This window comes from Myxocyprinus asiaticus, chromosome 48 (assembly GCF_019703515.2).
Source record: "Myxocyprinus asiaticus isolate MX2 ecotype Aquarium Trade chromosome 48, UBuf_Myxa_2, whole genome shotgun sequence".
Lineage (NCBI taxonomy): Eukaryota > Metazoa > Chordata > Actinopteri > Cypriniformes > Catostomidae > Myxocyprinus > Myxocyprinus asiaticus.
The window spans coordinates 29,845,646-29,870,645 of NC_059391.1; the positions used below are offsets into that span (position 1 = coordinate 29,845,646).

General features: G+C 38.8%; 1 protein-coding gene across 1 annotated transcript in view; it reads left to right on the forward strand.

Moving 5' to 3' along the window:
- LOC127437097 (A disintegrin and metalloproteinase with thrombospondin motifs 20-like) overlaps positions 1 to 25,000 on the forward strand; it is a 127,424-nt gene that overhangs the window by 60,576 nt on the left and 41,848 nt on the right. Inside the window, exons 13-26 of the mRNA XM_051691762.1 lie at positions 796 to 977; positions 1,730 to 1,866; positions 2,683 to 2,800; positions 3,194 to 3,289; positions 5,909 to 6,075; positions 6,950 to 7,079; positions 7,243 to 7,369; positions 9,470 to 9,680; positions 10,999 to 11,163; positions 11,971 to 12,135; positions 19,900 to 20,019; positions 20,382 to 20,489; positions 20,926 to 21,090; positions 24,902 to 25,000. The exon at positions 24,902 to 25,000 is cut by the window's right edge and continues 162 nt beyond it. Of these exons, the coding sequence (XP_051547722.1) occupies positions 796 to 977; positions 1,730 to 1,866; positions 2,683 to 2,800; positions 3,194 to 3,289; positions 5,909 to 6,075; positions 6,950 to 7,079; positions 7,243 to 7,369; positions 9,470 to 9,680; positions 10,999 to 11,163; positions 11,971 to 12,135; positions 19,900 to 20,019; positions 20,382 to 20,489; positions 20,926 to 21,090; positions 24,902 to 25,000 (1,990 nt within the window). The remainder of the gene's footprint in view (positions 1 to 795; positions 978 to 1,729; positions 1,867 to 2,682; positions 2,801 to 3,193; positions 3,290 to 5,908; positions 6,076 to 6,949; positions 7,080 to 7,242; positions 7,370 to 9,469; positions 9,681 to 10,998; positions 11,164 to 11,970; positions 12,136 to 19,899; positions 20,020 to 20,381; positions 20,490 to 20,925; positions 21,091 to 24,901) is intronic.

Sequence of the window (25,000 nt, forward strand, 5' to 3'; positions counted from 1 at the left end):
CTAGCCAGCGTCTTTACCACTGAGCTACCCAGGCCCCTATGAGGGCCATCTTAATAGTGGTGACACCTGCATTTTTTGCTGGAGTAAAAGATGTGCGTTTTAGCCTGCTGAGGTTATCGAAATTATCGAAATCCCTTGCATCAGTCGGAGGGCGATGTCGAAGACCAAATGGCCAGTATGTGGTGATTGTCAGAGGAGTCAGCCGTGAATCTGCCGGGATGTTGGAGTAACCCTCGATGGACATACCTGGGATGGTGTGCAATTCCAAGGGCAGCGCAGTAGTTGTAAACTCCATCTGACAGTCAGGCCATAGAATTCAGACACCGTAATTCCAGGGATGTAAGGATAATGTACACTCAGCAAGTCGTTATCACAAAAATAAACCCTGTCACGGTGATCAGGACCCGACGTGGAATAGAGGACTCTTGTATCACCATGAAGGGGTTATTTTTGTGTAAACAACCAGCTCTCTGTGCATTATCCCACTTATTACAAGACTTCATGCTAAATAGAAAAGAAAATGAAACATTGATTGAGTTGAACTTATACTATTATTTTACTCGTAAAGATCACACAGTCACAGTCGTGGAATAAGAAAAGCTTTTTCACATCTCATATTAATCATCTTTTTAAAAAAGGTTTGTTCTGTGGGGTAAAACAAATGCACCTTTAAATAATTTCAGGGAAAATCAGAAATAACAAAACACTTTCTTTAAAGACAAATCAAATCAAGCACACAAGACACACAAGAAGAAGATCTAAAAGCATGTTTGTCTTTCACCCGTTTGTTCTCAGGCCGAGGAATGGCGGGCGGTTTTGTGTCGGACGCAGAATGAAGTTCCGCTCGTGTAACACGGAGGCGTGTCTGCGCGGCCAGAGGGATTTCCGAGAGGAGCAGTGTGCGCAGTTCGACGGCAAACACTTCAACATCAACGGCCTGCTTCCCACCGTCCGTTGGGTGCCAAAGTACAGTGGTAGTGAGTGTTTGACGGTATATGACCTCTGACCTCAGATCCGTGCTTCCTATCTGTTAGAACACACCCGAAGCACAATGCTATTGCTCAGAGGATGCTCTCCATTTGATTTCCATTTCATCTCATTGCAATCTAGGAGAAATAATCCAGATTTCACTTTTGCATGTTTTGGAAGGTTCTCAGCATCTCAGAGCCAGAAAGTGAATTCATAATTAGGACACACAAACATCTGCTCAGGGTTTTAAAGAGTGTGTTTCTGTCTGTGCCAAAGAAGAATAAACCAGCTATTATTGTAACTCCCAGAAAGAGATGAGGTGCACTATAGCAGTGTTTACGACAGAAAACTGCTGACGTTTCAAATTCAAATAAATGCAACATATTTTGGAGGAATATTTGGGGTTAAAGGAATAGTTGCCCAAAATGCAATGTTGTTCTCGTGTTGTTCCAGACCGGTATGACTTTATCTCTTCTGTGGAACACAAAAGGAATATTTTAACAAATCTTCACACAGTCAATAGTGACTCCGGTCTGCCAAGCTCCAAAAAAGTACATAAAACACAGTAAAAGTAGCCGAGATGACTTTATTGTACTATATTCCAAGTCTTCTGAAGCCATGCAATCAGTTTGTGTGATTAATAGACTGAACATTATGTTGTTTTTCACTCTAAATGGTGCTTTATGTTTACCAGATTTAATGTGGTATATAGTAAGAAACAGAACACAACAGTCATTGCAGTCGTGGTTTCCGTTCACAGTTCTAATGAAGGATCGTTGTAAGTTGTTTTGTCGTGTTGCCGGAACGATGGCGTACTATCAGCTGAGAGATCGGGTCATAGACGGAACCCCGTGTGGACCGGACACCTATGACATCTGTGTACAAGGCCTCTGCCGGGTATGTAACAACTTCAGATGGTAATACCATGGTACTGAACGATTACCATATTTATATACCAGACTAGATACATGGGAAAACAATGTATTTCACAGAATACTTTAGTATTGCAATTGTTTTCATAGAACATGTACAGAAACGTGCTATTGCTATTGTCCTTACCCCAAAACATAATCATGGTACTGATCCAAAAATCATGTTATTACCAAAGAACTTGTCCAAAAAAACGTAGTAAAATCATGGTATAAATCCAAAAATCATACTAATACCATGGTCTATGCCCCAAAACTTGGTAAAATCATGGTACAGATCCAAAATTATGCTATTACCATGATCTATATCCAAAAATGTGGTAATATCATGGTACCGATCCAAAAATTATGCTATTACCATGATCTATATCCAAAAATGTGGTAATATCATGGTACCGATCCAAAAATTATGCTATTACCATGATCTATATCCAAAAATGTGGTAAAATCATGGTACAGATCCAAAAATCATGCTATTACCATGATCTATATCCAAAAAAATGGTAAAATCATGGTACCGATCCAAAAATTATGCTATTACCATGATCTATATCCAAAAACATGGTAAAATCATGGTACCGATCCAAAAATCATACTAATACCATGGTCTATGTCCCAAAACTTGGTAAAATCATGGTACCGATCCAAATAGTTATTTACATGATTTTGATCTTATTCTTTATTTTGTAACTTTATTTTGTAACATGTTCTAGTGATCCCATATGTACTGTATATCTGAGTGTATGTTATGTGTGTGTGTTTGTGTGTGTGTGTGCTATTTCAGCAAGCAGGTTGTGACCATGTTTTGAACTCAAAGGCCAGGAATGATAAGTGTGGAGTTTGTGGTGGAGATAACTCCTCCTGTAAAACTCTCGCAGGCACCTTCAACAATGCACAATATGGTGAGATTTACATTAGTTTCTTCAGTGTTTCTTCAATCTCATAATTTCATCCAACTCAGGACAACACATGTCTCTTATTGCACTATTATTCAGGACAGCTGCATACAACAGTGTGGAGGCCATCGGAAGACTTCAGAATGACAGTTTGATTGCTCAGATGTTGCTTTTACATCGTTCAGGACACTTTAGGTTCAGGTTTAGTTAATATGAAGTCTTCATTACTTGTGGACAGGCCGGCAGTGTTGACTCCTGTGACAAGTGTAGCCCAAAGGTCAACCTCAGTTTCTCAGAGTTTGAGTTTGTGTAGCTGAGCAAACATTCTGACTGCTGTTGTCCAAACATGGTTAAAATTACATTTCTCTGCTGAGTTCTCATCACTGTCTCGTGTTTTAGGTTATAATGTTGTGGTTCGGATACCTGCTGGTGCCACAAACATTGACATAAAGCAGGTCAGCTACTCAGGGTCTCCGGAGGATGATAACTACCTCGGTGAGTTCAGAAGAACTGTGAAATGTTTAGACACAATTATGCCAGAATACCCTGGTGTTACCATGGTACAGTGATGGTATCAGATCGTAATATCATGGTTCTTTAAAATATATAAAATTGAACTGAATGGTTACCACATTCATATATCATGGTGTTTACATGGTGCTCTAATATACTTTAAGGAATACCATGGTATTATCATGGTGCCATGTCCAAAACCTATAGTATGTTTTGGAAAAAAACACAGTATTACTGTGGTGTCATGTCCAATTTTTTTTACTTTAAGACCATGTCTGATAAACTTGCTATTACTATGGTAAATATCCAAAACCTGTGGTATTACCATGGTATATGTCCAAATAACATTTTATTACCATGGTACATTTCCAAAGTACATGTTGTAACCATGGTTCATTTCCAAAAAATATGCTATTACTAGGGGTTTGAAGCGAAGCCATTATCTGTATTTGTATCTGTTACTATGACAAAATTATCTGATTATGGCGAAGATGGCGCCGCAGATGGCCGCCTCGGTGTGGAGCTCTCCAATTCTTTTGTTGCTTTTATTTGTTTGTCCTGTGTTTAGTAATTTTGTTCCAATCAGTTTTACCAGGGATGAACTGCTGAATATTCGGCAGCACATACCATACAATCATTTCCCAGTTTTTGACTATTCGGACATTTTGCTGGACATTTTAGCCGGAGCTGCAGCTGTGTTGTTTAAGCACGCTATGAGACGCAGGCGAGGGAAGCGAGCCGGCACGCTGGTCAAGCTCCATCAGCACAGCTTTCGAACAGCGCTGACAAGTATTCATCTAGCGAATCTCCGCTCTCTCCCTAAAAAAATGGACGAACTACATCTCCTCACCTGTACAAACAAGGACTTTTCAAACTCTGCTCCCTTGTGCTTCATAGAAGTGAAGCCATTCTGGACAGAGTATTACATCTGCCAAATGATCAATGAAAGTTGGTGTACAGATGTAACAACGTTATAGAAGATTTTCTGTCCTAATTTGGAAGTGCTCTTTATCAACTGTAAGCCTTTTTATTTGCTCTGGGAGTTTTCATCATTTGTTCTGGTGAGTGTTTATATTCCTCCACAAACATGCGTGAATGCAGCGCTGCAACAGCTGGCTGATCAGATCACAGACATGGAGCAACAACACCCAGACTCACTTATTACTATTCTCGGTGATTTTAACAAAGCCAACCTCACCCGTAAACTGCCTAATTAAAGTTGGCACATTACATGCACCACCAGGGATAGAAATATATTGGACCACTGCTGCACAACATTAAAGGACGCATATTGCTCTGTCCCTAGAGCAGCTTTGGGACTCTCTGATTACTGTCTGGTTCATCTTCTTCCAACCTACAGGCATAAACTTAAATCAGCTAAACCTGTAGTAAGGACTGTAAAGAGATGGACTAATGAAGCAGAGCTGAAACTACAAGCCTGCTTTGACTGCACTGATTGGAGTGTTTTTGAGGCTGCAGCCACAGACCTGGACGAGCTCACAGATAATGTGACATCAGGATATGTGCATTCCTACTAGGACTTATTTAACGTTCAACAACAACAAACCATGGTTTACAGGAAAACTCAGGCAGCTTCGTCATGCCAAAGAGGATGCTTACAGAAGTGGGGATAAAATATTGTATAATCAGGCCAAAACCACACTGACTAAGGAAATTAATGTGGCTAAAAGTAGCTATTCTGAGAAGCTGAAAAACAAGTTTTCAGCTAACGACCCTGCATCAGTGTGGAGAGGCCTGAAAGGCATTACTAACTTCAAGACACCATCCCCCAACACTGCAGGGAACCAACAACTGGCTGATGACTTGAATGTGTTTTACTGTAGATTTGAAAAGCCCAGTCACACACCGCACACCCGTTCTGACCTTCACAAACACCAACACCCAACCCCGCCATAAAATGAGAGTTGATAGAGGTCCAGAGGAGCGTTGTGTCCTCTGAGAGTGTCAGTCAGATTTGTGTCACAGGATGAGCAGCATAAACAACGCGTGACTAATGTGAATCAGATTAGTGAGAGTGAATTAGTGTGTGTGTCGGTTGTGTAGCTGTTAACACTTTTGAGGAGGCAGTGAGACGCAAGTCAAAAGGCCAAACAAACACAAACACATATGAATATACTGTAAGTTCACTCTAACATTTGAACACACCAACATCACTTCAATAGGTTTTTAAAAAGTCACACACAAATGCTTTGGCCTTGATTTACTCTGATCACATATAAGAAAACGAATTTGTTTATGCAATCTTACAAATAGTGTGTGTGATTCAGTGACGTATTGCAAGTGATTTACTAAGAATATCTGTGCAAACTGTTTGGACATCATTTAAGGCTTTTGTGTGGTAATTGTCCAGAGTGTTAGCCATACAGCTTAATTTCTTGAATCTTAAGTACTGGTGTTTGAAGTATGTTGATTCAAAATTGCCAGATGTGGGAGCATTTTAACTGTCACCTGCTACCGCATGCTTTTCATGTGCTGTTATCAGAACGATTTCAAAATTATTACTCAGCTTATCAATCAACCATTTAACCAATCAATCAATCAATCAATCTGATCTTTTCCTTGATATCTTTCTTTCTCCAGCTCTGTCTGACAGTCAGTCCAACTTCCTCCTGAATGGAAACTTCGTGGTGTCCATGTTTAAAAGAGAGGTGACGTTTAAAGGAACAGAAATCGAGTACAGCGGATCAAACACAACAGTGGAGCGCATCAACTGCACAGAACGCATCGAGGAAGAGCTCGTGCTGCAGGCAAGAGAAACAACAACAAACGCAGAGATTCTAAGGCCGCATTCATGAAATATTCTTAGGAATACAATTCTTCTTAACTTCTGTTCGCTTCTTAATTCGACAAAACCACAGCATGATTCTGGACCAATGAGATTTCACTGTGGGCGGGGCTACCTAGCGCAACATGACGAATTAATTACTGTCTTGACTTAATTAAACTTGAATACCAGGGGGTCTGGGTAGCTCAGCGAGTATTGACGCTGACTATCACCCCTGGAGTCGTGAGTTCAAATCCAGGGTGTGCTGAGTGACTCCAGTCAGGTCTCCTAAGCAACCAAATTGGCCCAGTTGCTAAGGAGGGTAGAGTCACATGGGGTAACCTCCTTGTGGTCGTGATTAGTGGTTCTCACTCTCAATGGGGCGTGTGGTGAGTTGTGTGTAGATCGTAGCATGAGCCTCCACATGCTGTGAGTCTCCGCGGTGTCATGCACAACGATTCACGTGATAAGATGCGCGGATTGATGGTCTCAGAAGCGGAGGCAACTGAGACTTGTGCTCCATCACCCAGATTGAGGTGAGTAACCGCGCCACCACGAGGACCTACTAAGTAGTGGGAATTGGGCATTACAAATTAAGGAGAAAAGGGGATAAAAATAAATACATAAAAATAAATAAATGAATAAATGTGAATACCACCTAATAATTGCAAAATAAACCAATAACTTGAGTAGGTTAAACTTCCACTTTGGAATAGGGATTTAGGCCATCTTTAATTGAAGATTTTAGTAATTTATTTGCTTTGTAAAGCCAATGCTTATTAGCCTTAATTACTGGCTTTTTACTGTTTGTCTGATTAAACAAATATCTGATAAATCCCTGTGTGTGTGTGTCTCAGGTTCTGTGTGTTGGGAACCTGTATAATCCTGATGTCAGATATTCCTTCAGTGTTCCCATTGAAGAGCAGCAAGAGCAGTTCGTATGGGAGCCATCGGGCCCCTGGCAGGAGTGCAGTCGCGTGTGTCAGGGTAACGTTTCCTTTTTGAAACTCATAAAGCTGTTTTGGGTCCATTTCTTTGTGGTACCTCATCCAAAGGACTCCTATGTTTACTTACAAGTAAACAACCGTCTGCCATTGAACCTTTACACCTCATGCAATATCACTTACACTGTGTTTGTGTTCATTTGCAGGTGAGCGGCGGCGGAAGGCTGTGTGCGTTCGTAAGAGTGACCGCTTGGTGGTTTCAGAGCAAAGGTGCGAGTATCTACCTCGACCGCGGGCCGCAACGGAGCCCTGCAATACAGACTGTGAACTCAGGTATTCACACACAATCAGTTAGACTGCAAAACTAACTGAGGCATTGTAATAGCGCCACAGAGACAGTGTTTAGAGTTTTTGAGAAAATTACCTACAAATGGCTTACTTAAAGTTGTCTCTGCATATTAAGCTGGGACAAAGAGAAAGTATTTTAACACAGAAAAAGTGACACATTTTAGCTTTAAGTTGTATTAGTTGGCTTTGCATCATCCAGATGAATACGAAGTGCTTTGGTAAAGTAAAACTTGCTCAAACTTGTAAAATAAAATGTGATGCCTGTTTTGTGAGCGAATAGTTCTTTTGAGTCAGTTCATAAATGAGTCTGAATGATTCACTAGCAACTGGCTCTGAGTGATTAATAAGTGAATCATCTAAATGATTCACAAGCAAATCTGTCTGAATGATTCACAAGTGAATCGGCCTGAATGATTCACTAGCAAACCAATGTGAATAACTCACTAGAGAATTATCTGAATGATTCACTTGCAAATTGGTCTGAATGATTCACTAGCAAATCAGTCAAGTGATTCATTAGCGAATTGGTCTGAATGATTCATTAGCAAATCGGTCTTAATGTTTCACAAGCGAATTGATCTGAATGATTCATTAGCAAATCGGTTTAAATGATCCATTAGTGAATCGGTCTAAATGATTCATTAGCGAACCAGTCTGAATGATTCATTAGCAAATTGGTCTGAATGATTCACAAGCGAATTGGTCTGAATGATTCATTAGCAAATTGGTCTGAATGATTCACAAGCGAATCGATCTAAATGATTCATTAGCGAATCGGTTTAAATGATCCATTAGTGAATCGGTCTAAATGATTCATTAGCGAATTGGTCTGAATGATTCATTAGCAAATTGGTGTGAACAACTCACTAGCAAATTGTTTGAATGATGCATTAGTGAATCGGTCTGAATGATTCACTAGCAAACCAGTGTGAATGACTTACTAGAGAATTGTCTGAATGATTCACTTGCAAATCGGTCTGAATGATTCACTAGCAAATCAGTCAAGTGATTCATTAGCGAATTGATCTAAATGATCCATTAGTGAATTGGTCTAAATGATTCATTAGCGAACCAGTCTGAATGATTCATGAGCAAATCTGTCTGAATGATTCACAAGCGAATCGGTCTGAATGATTAACTAGCAAACCTGTGTGAATGACTCACTAGAGAATTGTCTGAATGGTTCACTTGCAAATCGGTCTGAATGATTCACTAGCAAATCAATTGAGTGATTCATTAGCGAATTGGTCTGAATGATTCATTAGCAAAGCGGGCTGAACGATTCACAAGCGAATCGATCTGAATGATTAATTAGCGAACTGGTCTAAATGATTCATTAGCAAATTGGTGTGAATGACTCACTAGCGAATTGTTTGAATGATGCATTAGCGAATGGGTCTGAATGACTCACTTGCAAATCTCACTGAATGATGTATTAGCGAATTTGTCTGAGTGATTCACTTGTGAATGGGTCTTAATGATTCACTTGCAAATCTATATGAATGATTTATTAGCAAATTTGACTGAATGATTCACTAGTGAATCGGTTGGAATGATTCATTAGCAATTTGGTCTGAATGATTCAATAGCATCTGAATAATTGTGAATTTGAATGTATTCGAAAAATCATCATTCTGTAATCACAAACTGGAGAGTTCATAGAAATTCATTAGTCAAAAGATTTGGGAACCCTGAACAGACAAATTAAAAGTCATCAATAGTTATTCATGTCTGCAAATGAGACCAGATTGCTTACATACCTGAAGGATAAAGTAGTGTTAGAAATGAACTTTTTAATAGATTTTTTAGGGGCATTTTTACCTTTATAAGGATGCATTTTCTTTTAACTGTATAAACAAAGCATGTTTTAATTTGTCAAATATTTCAATCAATTGAATTACAAAACACAGTAATAAACCTCAGGGGCACATCTTACATATCTGGGGTATTTTTCGCCTGGATCACTTGTTTATTTTTGATCCTGTTTCACATCAACCAAACAAACTGAACTCAAATGGACTCTTTACCGACAGCTCTATTGTGACGTGTCCTGTGTTGACGGATCTCTCTCTCTGTCCTCCTCAGATGGCACATCGCGGGCAGGAGTGATTGTTCCAGTAAGTGTGGACCGGGTTACCGCACACTGGATGTGTTGTGCATGCGCTACAGTCAGAACAAGAGACTGAGTGAGCGTTTGGAGGGCAGAGCTTGCGGAGACCTGCCCAAACCGCAGACGCGTGAGGGTTGCCATGGAGACTGCCTCCTTAAGAGCTGGCAGTACAGCACCTGGTCTCAGGTGCGCAACGCAACACCTCTATGAGCTTTTGAAAAGGATTCGATTCTACACTTTTGTACCATTTTATTTATAAGTCCACTTAGAACAGTCCTAACTATGATTTTATTATCATTTTCCACCCTAAAAATCTTTATAATTAAACAGGCTGTTTTTGCTACTGTACCTTTAAGACTTTTATTTGTAATGCGATTTCATTTGATTCTATTCTTATTCTATTTTATTCTCTTCTCTTCTATTGTGTTCTTATTGTGTTCTTTTCTATTTCAGTCTTATTCTATTCTATTTTTATTTAGTTCTATTCTATGTCATTCTATTCTATTTTTATTCTATTCTATTCTATTCTATTGTGTTCTTATTGTGTTCTTTTCTATTTCAGTCTTATTCTATTCTATTTTTATTTAGTTCTATTCTGTCATTCTATTTAATTTATATTCTATTCTATTTTATTCTATTCTGTTCTGTTGTGTTCTTATTGTTCTTTTCTATTTCAGTCTTATTCTTTTCTATTTTATTTAGTTCTATTTTATGTCATTCTATTCTATTTTTATTCTATTCTATTTTATTCTATTCTCTTCTATTGTGTTCTTATTGTGTTCTTTTCTATTTCAGTCTTATTTTATTCTATTTTTATTTAGTTCTATTCTGTCATTCTGATCTATTCTTATTCTGTTCTATTCTGTTTCATTCTCATTTTATTTGTTTCTATTTTACTCTTTCATTCATATTTTATTGTTTATTTCTTAGTCTGTTGTATTCTGTTTAATTCTTATACTGTTCTATTTCATACCTATTCTTTTCTATTATTATTCTGTTCTGTTTTATTCTTTACTCAATTTCAGTTATTCTTTTTTCATCTGTTGTATTCTATTCTATTAATTTCATATTCGTTTCTACTTTATTCTTATCCTGCTCTGTTCTATTATATTATGTCCAATCATATTCTGTTCTATTCTATTTAATTAATATTCTATTCAATTTCATTCTTAATATATTCTTATTATATTCTATTTCATTTTTATTCTATTCTTTTCCATTTTATTTCATATTCTATTCTTATTCTCTTCTGTTCCATTCCATTTAATTTCATTAATATTCTATTTTTCTGTTTCATTCTTAATCTATTCTTGTTCCGTTTTATTCTAGTTTATTCTTATTCTATTCTATTTCATTCTATAATATTTCATAAGTGTTCAGTTCTATTTTATTCATATTCTGTAATATTCTGTTTCATAATCTGTTGTATTTAATTTCAAATTCTCTTGTGTTCTGTTCTATTCTATTCTTATTCTTTTCTATTGTAATGTATTTGTTGTTACAGTGCTCTGAGTCGTGTGGTGATGGCGTGCGGACGCGTCAGGCGTACTGTATGAATAATTTGGGACGCAGGCTGGTGGACAGAGAGTGTGTGGAGCAGCAGAGAGTTGTATCAGAACCCTGTAATGAACAGTCCTGTCCCGACTGGACCACCAGTGAATGGAGCGAGGTATGGTATATACCACCACTGTCATGATACCTTATTTTTATCTATGGTACAATTACCAGCTAAAGTAGAGTGGCATCGACATGTAGAATCATTATACTACTCATGTTGGAGCAGAATGCAGTTGACTTTTATTCTTTATAGTTTACACAATCAGTGCAATCATTTTCACATTAATAATTGTTGTCTCATGATTGTGAGGAACATCATCTATACCTACAGAAATATGCACAATGAAAATTATAAATTATAACCAATAAATGCAACTCATGCATCTTAATTCTGATTGGTGGACACAGGTTGTGAGGGTGTTTTTGTATAACTGTATGACTATAAAGTAGTTCAGAGATTAGTGACCACATCATTCTCCACACAAGAGTGTTTCAGTTTCACACTGTCTTGAGATAAACATATGCACATTTGGTATACGAGGTATAATTGACCTCATACTGTTGAATTATTGAAAACGTTATGCCACTTTAGGTCAGCATTATATTTTCAATAATTCAACAGTCTTAATTAATGAGTTTACTTGCTAACTAAAAGTTTATTTAATTCCCTTACACGTCACCGGATAAATACTAACTCAAAGTGTTTGAATTGTCAGAAAGCCTTACATTTAAAAGATGCAGTCCTTATACTGTTACCTTATATTGTTTATTATTTTATGTCATTGCAGAAATAAATTGTATTTAGATTTGGGTAATATGAAACACAAAACCAACACAAACAGCTTATAAACACAAACTGAAACTCTCAGTACTTCAGTGTATTTTTCTCTGTTCCTGTATGTTTTCTCTGTGTTTGAAGTGTTTGGTGACATGTGGGAAAGGCGTCAGACACAGGCAGGTGCTGTGCATTCTGGGAGATGAGAAACTGAGCGGTCAGCGCTGTGATCCGAACACTAAACCATCCGCCGCCAGCTCCTGTGAGCTGCCGGAATGTGCCGTCTGGCAGGTCGGAGTCTGGAGTCCGGTAAGAACGTGACGTGAGATGAATCTGATGAAAATTACATATAGACACACTTAGAGTCCTCATTTGGAAAATGTATTTATACAATACATACAATGCTGTCTCTAAAAACTGTAAAAATACAAAACAGGTTTCATTTTAGGGTTCGGGTTTAAGTCACTTTTAATGTGTGTGTGTGTGTGTGTGTGTGTGTGTGTGTGTGTGTGTGTGGTTCAGATTTATCATCTGAGGATATACATTCAGTGCTCAACTGACAGAGAGGAAATGGATGTTCAGTTCTTGGTCAAACACTTCATAACTCAGCACAATATCAGATTACATATACTGCTCTCTCAGAGAACACACACATGCATGCACGCACACACAAACTTGTTTTTTTTTATCATTGTGGGGACTCTCCATAGACTTCCATGCATTATATGTATTTTATACAGATCTAATGATAATTTCTATCCCCTAAACCTAACCCTCACAGAAAACTTTTTACATTTTCAAAAAAACATTGTTTAGTATGTTTAATAAGCCATTTCCCTCATGGGGACCACTGGCTGGGCCCCACAATGTAGTATAAACATGTATACACACACACACACATACTGTATATATTTACCCTCCGCTCATGTGTAGGCAAGTCTCCTACACACAAACACACACGCACACACTGTGAGGTGTCTTCTATGGAGCCAGAATGACCTAAAAAATTATATATTTGCAAAAGACGATTCACCAATTCACAATATTGTTCACAAAATAAAATTCATATGTTCACAAAACACATTTTCACAAATGCGTAACCAGATTCACACTAACAAAAAATTATTCACAAATGCAAAACATGGTTCATAAATACAAGTCAAGTCATTTTTATTTGTATAGCGCTTTTCACAACACACATCGTTTCAAAGCAGCTTTACAGACAGTGATGAAACTGTAATATCTGTAAAGTCTTAGAGTCATCATTGTGTTGTATGATAAAATACAATTGTGAATTGTGTTTAAAAATAAATAATTAAATAATAATTGTATTTAGACCCCCAGTGAGCAAGCCGAAGGCGACTGTGGCAAGGAACACAAAACTCCATAAGATGTTGATTAATGGAGAAAAATAACCTTGAGAGAAACCAGACTCACTGTGGGGGCCAGTTCCCCTCTGACTAACATCATGAATATAATGACAATATTACTTATGTATAGTGCAAGTCATGGTTTAAAATTAGTAAACTAAGTAAGTGTTAAGGGTTAGTGTTTAAACAAAGATTTTTATGAACTGTAAGATTAATGACTAATGTCTTTGAAGTTCACATAGATGCATTGTCCTTTGTTAGTTGGCTGATGAAGGCTTTTGTTGGCATTTAAATGATAGTCTATGTATTCCATTATAAGAGTGTAGTCCATCATTAGACAAAGGTGATGCAGTCAGAGATCAATGAGGTGCATCACAGTTCAACCGGCAGGTCATTTCGGTGAGGTCTATCATAAGTCCAAGGTTCAGGCAGTGACATATGAAGTATCCCATGTCTTATGGTTGGAGTTGGCATCAGTTCATCCTCTGAAGTCCATCATAATAGACTGAAGTGATGTCTAGCTGGCACCAGTCATCATCACTCAGAGACACATAGCAGTGGAGTCTAACACCAAGCAGGAACGGAGCTGGATCTGGCCGGTTTTGGTGACCTCGGTTTGAGTTAGGGAGACTATTCCATAGTTTAGGAGCCAAATATGAAAATGATCTACCTCCTTTTGTGGATTTTGATATTCTAGGAACTATTAACAGGCCAGAATTTTGTGATCGTAATGAACGTGATGGAATATAGTGTGTCAGAAGGTCACTTAAGTACTGTGGAGCTAGACCATTCAAAGCTTTGTACATAATTAACAGAATTTTAAAATTAATACGAAATTTAACAGGTAGCCAATGTAACAACGATGAAATGGGGCTAATATGATCATATTTCTTAGTTCTAGTCAGCACTCTGGCAGCTGCATTTTGAACCAATTGAAGTTTATTTATTGAACTTGCTGGACATCCTCCCAGTAATGCATTACAATAATCTAGTCTTGAGGTCATGAACGCATGAATTAGTTTTTCGGCATCAGCAACAGAGAGCATGTGTCGTAACTTAGCAATATTTCTGAGGTGGAAGAATGCCGTTCTACAAACATTGGAAATTTGATTTTCAAAGGACAGATTGGTATCAAATATAACACTTCTTCGCTGTTCTTCGCTGTTGAAGACGATGTAACAGTACATCCATCAAGAGTCAAATTATATTTTAGCGGCTTATTTTTAGAGGTTTTTGGTCCAAATCTAGTACCTCTGTTTTTTCGGAATTGAGAAGTTGGACATTTCTGGCTATCCAATCTTTGATTTCACTGATACACTCTGCTAATTTGGAGAATTGTGAAATTTCGTGGGGTTTAGAAGAAATATAAAGTTGGGTATCGTCGGCATAACAGTGGAAACTTATTCCATGATTCCTGATAATATCTCCCAGGGGAAGCATATATAAGGAGAAAAGTAGAGGCCCTAAAACTGATCCCTGTGGCACTCCATACTTAACTTTTGACAATTCCTCATTTACATAGACAAAGTGGTAGCGGTCTGCTAAATATGACCTAAACCATGCTAATGCAAGTCCACTAATGCCAACATAATTCTCCAGCCTATTCAAGAGAATGTCGTGATCTATCGTGTCGAAGGCAGCACTAAGATCTAAAAGCACTAGAAGTGAAATGCAGCTGCGATCAGATGATAAGAGCAAGTCATTTGTAACTCTGATAAGTGCAGTCTCTGTACTGTGATGGGGCCTAAATCCTGACTGAAATTCTTCATATATACAATTTCCCTGTAGAAATGAACATAGTTGGGAGGACACTACCTTTTCTAGTATTTTCGACATAAACGGGAGATTTGAAATTTGTCTGTAATTAGCCAATTCCCCAGGATCAAGTTGTGGCTTCTTAATAAGGGCTTTGATAACTGCCATTTTAAAGTTTCTTGGGACATGTCCTAGGGATTGCAAGGAGTTAATAATATTAAGAAGAGGTTCTGAGATTACAGGGAACACCTCTTTTAAGAGCTTAGTTGGTATTGGACCTAACATACATGTTGTGGCTTTTGATGTTTCGATAAGTTTTTTAGCTCTTCATGACCTATGACAGCGAAGGATTGAAGTTGCACGTGAGGAAAATTATGAGACACTGTTTTCTGAGGTACTGTGACAGATGATTGCATAATTCCAATTTTATTTCTGATTATTTCAATTTTATCAGTAAAGAAATTCATGAAGTCATTACTATTGTGTTGTGACAGAATATCTGGTTCAGTCGAAGCTTTATTCCTAACCAATTTAGCCACAGTACTGAATAAACATCTAGGATTCAGGGCTCCAGACTAAAAAAAATGACTTAGGAGCCATTGGCTCCTTAACTGAAACATTAAGGAGCCAAATAGTTGTTTTTAGTCGCCAAATCAAATAATTGCTCGATTTAGATTGTTGTTCAGAAACAAGATAGAAAGCAAAAGAAAAGACAGCTGATAACACATTAATCTGAGGTTTAATAAACAGTATATATAGTTGAGAAGAAAAGTTTGCATTCCCTTTTTGTCTCATCAGTGTTCACACCCCTTTCATAATTTATGCAAATATAAGAGATAAAATGTTTTTGTTTAGTACTGCACTCCAGAATCTACACAAGCAGATATTTACATAAAGTATAGTATGCATATAGTGTGTTGCCTTCTTGAACATCAATGAATGTTTGCACAATGTTAGTTATGTATGAGTCCCTCAAATGTCCTAAGTGTCAAAAGCTGGATCTCATATATATATATATATACAGTTGTGCACAAAAGTTTGCATACCCTTGGAGAATTGGTAATATATGTACCATTTTTAAAGAAAACATGAGTGAGCAGGCAAAACACATTTCTTTTATTTCTTATGGGATTCATATTCAACTGTAGGTTATAACAGAATGGCACAATCATAAAACAAAACATGGCAACAAAGAAAAAAATGAAATGACCCCTGTTCAAAAGTCTGCATACCCTTAGTTCTTAATACTGTGTATTGCCCCCTTTAGCATCAATGACAGCGTGCAGTCTTTTGTAATAGTTGTCTATGAGGCCCCAAATTCTTGCAGGTGGTATAGCTGCCCATTCGTCTTGGCAAAATGACTCCAGGTCATGCAAAGTCTTTGGTCGTCTTGCATGAACCGCACGTTTGAGATCTCCCCAGAGTGGTTCGATGATATTGAGGTCAGGAGACTGTGATGGCCACTCCAGAACCTTCAACTTTTTCTGCTGTAACCACTGGAGTGACAACTTGGCCTTGTGCTTAGGGTCATTGTCGTGCTGGAAAGTCCAAGAGCGTCCCATGCGCAGCTTTCATGCAGAAGAATACAAATTGTCTGCCAGTATTTTCTGATAACATGCTGCATTCATCTTGCCATCAATTTTCACAAGATTCCCCATGCCTTTAGATCTCACACATCCCCAAAACATCAGTGAGCCACCACCATGCTTCACAGTGGGGATGGTATTCTTTTCACTATAGGCCTTGTCGACCCCTCTCCAAACATAGTGCTTATGGTTGTGGCCATAAAGCTTTATTTTGGTCTCGTCACTCCAAATTACAGTGTGCCAGAAGCTGTGAGGTGTGTCAAGGTGTTGTCGGGCATATTGTAATCGGGCGTTTTTTGTGGCATTGGCACAGTAAAGGCTTCTTTCTGGCAACTCGACCATGCAGCTCATTTTTGTTCAAGTATCGTCGTATTGTGCTCCTTGAAACAACCACACATCTTTTTCCAGAGCAGCCTGTATTTCTCCTGAGGTTACCTGTGGGTTTTTCTTTGTATCCCGAACAATTCTTCTGGCTGTTGTGGCTGAAATCCTTCTTGGTCTACCTGACCTTGGCTTGGTATCAAGAGATCCCTGATCTCTTTTTTTCTTCACTTCTTAATAAGTGATTGAACAGTACTGACTGGCATTTTCAAGGCTTTGGATATCTTTTTATATCCTTTTCCATCTTTATAAAGTTCCATTACCTTGTTACGCAGGTCTTTTGACAGTTCTTTTCTGCTCCCCATGGCTCAGTATCTAGCCTGCTCAGTGCATCCACGTGAGAGCTAACAAACTCATTGACTATTTATACACAGACACTAATTGCAATTTTAAAAGCCACAGGTGTGGGAAATTAACCTTTAATTGCCATTTAAACCTGTGTGTGTCACCTTGTGTGTCTGTAACAAGGCCAAACATTCAAGGGTATGTAAACTTTTGATCAGGGCCATTTGGGTGATTTCTGTTATCATTATGATTTAAAAAGGAGCCAAACAACTATGTGATGATAAATGGCTTCATATGATCACTATCCTTAAATAAAAGAAAATTTTTTTTTCATAATCAGTCATATTTTCAAAATCATTGCCAAAATTACACAATTTCTGCCAGGGTGTGCAAACCTTTGAGCACAACTATATATATATATATATATATATATATATATATATATATATATATATATATATATATATATGAGATCCAGGTTTTTAATAAAGAAGCCCAAACTACTCATTGGACTTCTAAATGTCTGCCCTCCCAGTTGTGAACACACTGACAAATGATTCACTGAGAAAGTAGAAAGAAGACTCTAATTCAAACTGCTAACCTGAGCTCCTGAGTTCACACCTCAGTTCTTTTCAGGTGATTCATGAAAAAGACCCAGTTCAAAAGAGTAATTTGGTCATGACTCTCTCGCACTGGGTTTGTTGTTGCGTGTGGTGCAGCAAGCTCGTCAGAAACAGGATGAGTGAAAAGTGGCTCGAGACACACTGGTGGTACACACTCAAAAGATGTATTCAATAACTCACAAGATGATCTCTGATGAAACCACATATGAACGCACACATCCCGACTGTTGCCAGTGGTGACTAGATTTTAAATTATTGTCTCAATCAATTATTTTTGGCCACATTTGTGACCATTTTAGTCACAGTTTGGAGCCCTAGGATTGTTGTGGTTATTTTCTATGAGTTTGCTAAAATATGCTGACCTGGCAGCTTTTAGTGCCTTTCTGTAGCTACAGACACTATCCTTCCATGCACTGCGAAATACCTCTAATTTTGTGTTCTTCCACTTGTGCTCCATTTTCCAAGCTGCTCACTTGAGAGCAAGAGTGTGATCATTGTACCATGGTGCAAGGCTTTTTTCTTTAATTTTCTTTAATCGACGGGGGGCAACACTATCAAGAGTGCTATAGAAGACTGTATTTATATTTTCTGTTATTACATCAAGTTCTCCTAGACTTTTAGGCTTACTGAGTATGTGAGACAATTCTGGAAGATTATTAGTGAAGCTATCTTTAGTAGTCGAAAGAATAGTTCTACCTGAACGATAGCGTGGTGTAGATTGAGTAACATTAGCTGATCGCAGCAAACAAGAGACGAGGTAATGATCCGAGATGTCATCGCTCTGCGGCAGAATTTCTATAGTATCAACATCAACTCCATATGACAGAATGTAATCTAGCGTATGATTATGATGATGAATTGGTCCTGTCACATTTTGTCTGACTCCAAGCGAGTTGAGAATATCAATAAATGCTAATCCCAATGTGTCATTTTCATTATCTATGTGAATGTTGAAGTCACCAACAATTAAAGCTCTATCCACAGTAACTACTAGATCTGATTGAAAATTTGCAAATTCACCAAGGAAATCAGAATACGGCCCAGGTGATCTATATACTGTAGCAAGGGTAAAAGACGACAGAGATTTTTTTATTTATATCTGATGGTGTCACATTAAGCATTATTAGTTCAAAAGACTTAAACTTATATCCTGTCCTCTGAGTAACACCAAAAACTTCACTGTAAATTGTAGCAACACCTCCTCCTCGACCCTTCAGACGAGGCTCATGTTTATAACAATAACCTGGGGGAGTAGATTCATTTAAACTAATATATTCATCCGGTTTAAACCAGTTTTCAGTCAAACAGAGTGCATCCAAACTATGATCTGTTATAATTTCATTTATAATGAGTGTTTTAGATGAAAGAGATCTAATGTTTAGTAGCCCTACCTTCATATGCTGATCATTAATTTGTTTGTTTTGTTCAAGTTTGACCTTAAGCAAATTTTTCTAAATGATTTAGTGAGAGTTTTGTGTTTGGTAGTTCGGGGAACAGACACAGTCTCTATATGATATCTAGGTGATACAGTCTCTATGTATTGTAGTTTATGTGACCTGTGTGACGTCTCAAGGCAGACAAAACCAGTTTGTCTGCTTCCTGACCTGGGCCCCAGTTACTCAAATACTATCATTATTAAGACTATGAGCCAAATTACTAGAGGAGAGCAACACCTTCCCTGTACTACATACACATGTTTATGTTCACTTGTTTTAGAATTTTGTTCTTTTTCGAATATTTATTTTAAAGATACGTCCTCTTGAGCCAATCAGATGAGATGTTTTCTACCCAGCCAATCAGAGTGCATCTATGATGAACTCTTATTGACTCCAGTAGTGTCATGTTGCATCTCTTCTGCGCAGTGTCTTTTTGTTTTGCATTTGTAAATCTTTTTTTATGAATAGATTCTTTTTGAGGTCTGATATGAACCTGTGCACACTGACTCCTGGAAATGATGTGAAACCAGCCAATCAGATCAGAGCTTCATTGGTTCTTGCGTATCTGTTAGTAGATGTCAGTGTTTCCTCATCCATTGTAAAACTTTGGATCTGATTGATCATGTGTGTTTTGCAGTGTACAGTGACGTGCGGTCAGGGTTATCAGATGCGTGCAGTGAGGTGTGTGTCGGGAGCATATGGAGAAACAGTGGACGACAGGGACTGTAATGCAGCCGCGAGACCACGAGACAGCCAGGTAAACACTCACACACACATACACACACTCACACACACAGACACACACACACACAATGTATATGTGGACCTTTCATTGACACACTAAGATATTTAAGATATTTACTACACTCTTCCTCTGTTGACATAATTATATTTAAATCAAAACATGATTTGCCCAATTAATAAGCATTTAAAATAGTTAGGAGGACCACGAAACATGTTCTCACAAGTCCTTTTTCATAATTTTCATTATATTAGTAAGGACAATAACAATGATGATAAACAAATGCCTTAACAAGTATAGCTAAATGTGTACACTCTCTTAGACACTCAAAAACACACTAATATACTTTTTTCAATATTTATTTATCTTTACCTAAGGACTGTGAGTTGACAGTTTGTTCGCGGGCAGCATCTGTGTTTAACACACCAAAACCAGCCGAAACGGGTCAGATACACACACAGTGGAGATACGGGTCGTGGACAACTGTGAGTAACACACACACACAAACACACACACAATCACACACACAAACACACACACAATCACACACACAAACACACACACACACACACACAAACACACACACACACACACACACACACACAAACACACACACACACAATCACACACACAAACACACACACACAAACACACACTCTCACACAGACACACACACACATATACACACACACACACACACACACGCACACCACACACACACACACACACACACACACATTTACTTCTAAATGAGGACTCACCATTGACTTCTAATATTTTTGTATAAAGCTACTTGTACAATATACTATAGAATAACCCTATTTTGTGAATTTTGGGGGGTAATTTTCCACGAAGAAGAACTTAGTAAACACACACAGTATTTCCTCTCTCTCTCTCTCATATGGTTTGTGTGTGTTACAGTGTTCGGTATCGTGTGGCGAGGGCAAGAGAGAGCGTTACGTCAGCTGTCGAGACGGTCAGGGCGGTGTCGCCGATGTGTCGTACTGCGCTCACTTGCCCCGCCCACCCGACTCCTCGGTGTGCTTCAGTCCCTGCGGTCAGTGGAGAGAGAGCGAGTGGACTCCAGTGAGTGAACAAACAACACCATCATTACTGCATGTAATGCGTGTAAAATACTTACTACTGCATTACTTCAACTCTAGACTCTCTAGTAACATATTTAAGAACAATTATACAACAGCTCGTTGCAGTCCTCATAGCTGATTGGACAAGAGGTGTTCCAAGACAGACGCTTCAGCCTTTGTATCAGTCCACTTCTCTATGTTCGTGGCTGGGGATTTTGATTGATTTTGATTTCATTCACTGATTCGTTCAGTCAACATTTGTGGATATTGCATATTTTCACCAGCAGGTGGTGACAAATGAGCACCTTTTATGTTATGTGTGATTTAGTCAATCGTTTAATCAACTGATTCATTAAAAAACACAGAGTGAGTCGTTCGCCACCAAAACAATGGAAGTGAATAAGAATGTAGTTTGTGCATTTCTTCTCCCCCACCAAGTGCATTTCTTCTTGTCTATGCACGTGGTCTTCACATGTGTTGAACAAGACCATATGGGCTCACGGTCAAAATTGTATACTTTAAAAAGCTGAGCACTCAAACGCGCGGGTAATGGAACGTCACACAGGAACAGAAGTACACCTCAACCCACTGACGTGCACAGAACGGGGGCTACAGGGGTGCAAGCCCCTGCCCCTTTTGCTCACAAATGTAAAGGCACCCCTTTAAGTGGAGGTGCCTTTACTACACCACAACACCCCCTAACCCCCCCCCAACAACTACTGATGGCAGATTTCCCATCACACTCTGTCCACATCCTTTTGCCCCTGCCCCGCTAAGGTCTGTGCACATCACTGACTCAACCTAAACTAGGAATGCACCAATCCGATACTGACGTTTTTAGACTGATCGGGTATCGGTCCGACAAGCCCGATCCAAATCAGATACTGTGTGTTAGTCATGCTTGTTAATGTCTAGCTCCAAAAATGACATAAAACAACCATGAAAGCACCATTAAAGTAGTTCATATGACTCGTGCATTTTATTCAAAGCCACTTAAAGACATGCAATAGCTTTGTGAATTGCAAAAGGCTGTGTTTAATAAGTAAATATACAGTACAGTATGCATGCGCAGCACGTTTTAGTGAATGCCATGTGTCACTTGACTCACATGCATAGCATGCGCATGCTAGTGAGGCGCTCACGGCTATTTTCAGCCTTCAGAGCTCAAGGCTATTTTCATATTTGAGCGCTACTCATGAACAACATCTCAGATGTAGATGCTCAATAGTTCGGTTCACTTATAATATGCATTTAGAACGGCACTGGATAAGCATTTTACCAGAATTTGAATACGAAGCTAACTACTGTGAACTAACTCTCGTACAGACACTTACACGACTTCCTGGGGTGTTCCGACCATCAAAATAAAAGCCAGAGGGTTTTATAGTTAAAGTCGGCATGAAACGGAAGTTGCAGCTGACTTTGCTTCCGTATTGTGACGTATTTCTGATTGAAACAGCTTATCAAACAAGGAAAAAATGTAGTGTGGTGATTTGAGTTTATCCATTGGTTGTTGATTGGATTATGAAACATGGGCGTTGCATAACGGAACGGCGGCAGATCTGAATGCGAGTTTGCAGTGGACACAAACACCCCTACCACCGTGCTGCTCGAGTCAGAGCTGGTTATCGGTGAAATTGAGCAGTGATCTCAACACATTTATGATCAAACTGACAACATAAACGCACGAGCACATCACGGTCTTTGCTTACGAAGAGGCTGTAGAAGTTGAAAAACGAGTGAGTAAAAGATAACGATATTTTAACGTTTTGAATCACAATACACTAAATATAAAGGAAAAAAAACACTTACTCATGCTGTGCATCTCAAGATAACTGCATTCAAAAATATAAGTAAACTCCAGAGGCACCTGAAGCGTTGTAGTCATTAGTGATCATCTCAGCAATTCAGGCGTGAAATGTCTCGAACAAAACCGTGAATTCGCCGTTATTCCTACTCATTCGAAATGTCAGTTCAAGCCAGCTGACCCCTAACAAAGGAAGTTTGGGTTAAGGATCGATAGTTCTGAAGGAAAACAGACGGAAACACACCTCGCCATCTTCACCAACATGCGATTGATGCTTCATTCAACTCTACACTAGGTTGTGGTATTTATAAGAAAGGGGCGGGGTTTAAGTGGACTAAATGATTGGAGAAGTCCTGCATACGTCACCAGAGAGAAGTCTGTTTCACCAGAAGATCGAGTTTTTACATTTTGATTAACAATTACGTGGTCAAAAATTTTACAAATTAAAATAAAACGGATGCATGGATGAATCGTTCACAATAAGATCAATAACATGCATTTAGAAAATTGATAGGGTGAATTTTCATTTCATGCCGTCTTTAAAGGTGCATGACTGAAATATATTACTGTTGTATTATAAAATTCTAAAAGTCAATAATAATAATAAGAATAATTATAATGTTATTATTATCATTATAATATGTTTAAATATTATAACAATATTTAAGTTGAATGAAGTCAGAATGTGAGTCAGCTTCACGGATGGAGTTGGGAAGGTCAATCCACCAACGTGGTACGATGAAGCCGAAAGTCCGGGAAAGTGTTTTGGTGCCTCTTTGTGTTGGTACAACAAGGTGACGTTCCTTAGCCGACCGCAGGCTTCTAGTGGGCCATTAATGATTTTTGATATGCTGGAGCAGATCCAGTGACTGTTCTGTATGCCAGCATCAGAGCCTTGAATTTGATACGTGCATCAACCAGCAGCCAGTGAAGAGAGACAAGGAGTGGTGTAAACATGTGCTCTCTTTGGTTCATTAAAGACCAGACGTGCTGCTGCATTCTGGATCATTTGCAGGGGTCTAATTGCACATGCAGGGAGGCCTGCAATGAGAGCGTTACAGTAGTCCAGTCTAGTTATGACAAGTGACTGAACAAGAAGTTGTGTGGCATGTTCAGAGAGGAAGGGTCTTATCTTCCTGATATTGTAGAGTGTAAAGCTACACGATCTTGCGGTCTTTGAGATGTGGTCTGTGAAACTGAGTTGGTTGTCGATGGTTACCCCTAGATTTCTGACCGTTTTGGAAGGCGTTACTGTAGTTGCACCCAGCTGCACAGTGATGTTGTGTTCAACAGCAGGGCTGGCTGGAAAGACAAGGAGTTCGGTCTTGGCTGGGTTGAGTTGCAGGTGGTGCTCCTTCATCCAGGCCGAGATGTCTGCCAGGCAGGCAGAGATTCAAGCAGTCACTGTGGTGTCGTTGGGCTGGAAAGACAATTAGAGCTGTGTGTCATCGGCGTAACAGTGGTAAGAGAAACCATGTGCCTGAATGATGTGTCCCAGTGATGTTGTGTATATAGAGAAGAGAAGTGGCCCAAGCACTGAGCCCTGAGGTACCCCAGTAAGTAGCTGATGTGGCTTGGACACATCACCTCTCCAGGCTACCTTGAAGAACCTACTTGAGCTAAACTAGTTAAAAATAGTGTTTTTCTTAGTAGGCTATACATTTATATTGAAATAATGTGTAGTTAGAGGTTTGTGTTTCTTTACATATAAAAGAGAACCACCAGATTGTATCACAGAATGTCAAAACTACATCTTTAGGAGTGGGAAGGAGGATAATTCCAACAGCATGTGAAAGCAGCATGAGAATGTGACCAAAAAAAGGTATCTTATAAGACAGTATAATTTTGCTGCCTAGCTTTTGGAACAGCCTTTGCATCAGGAGCACCCATGATGCTCAAAGATGCTCACTAGGTTGTGAACAAATCTAGCATGTATTTGATACTTGATAAGTTTATTTTACATGTCCAGAACTGTCCAGAACTGTCCTGTCTCTTTCGTCTCCAGTGTTCGGTGTCATGTGGAGTGGGTCGGTCTACTCGACGGGTTGTGTGCATGAATTATCACCATCAAGTGGACGAGTCGTTCTGTCACCCGGACGAGAGG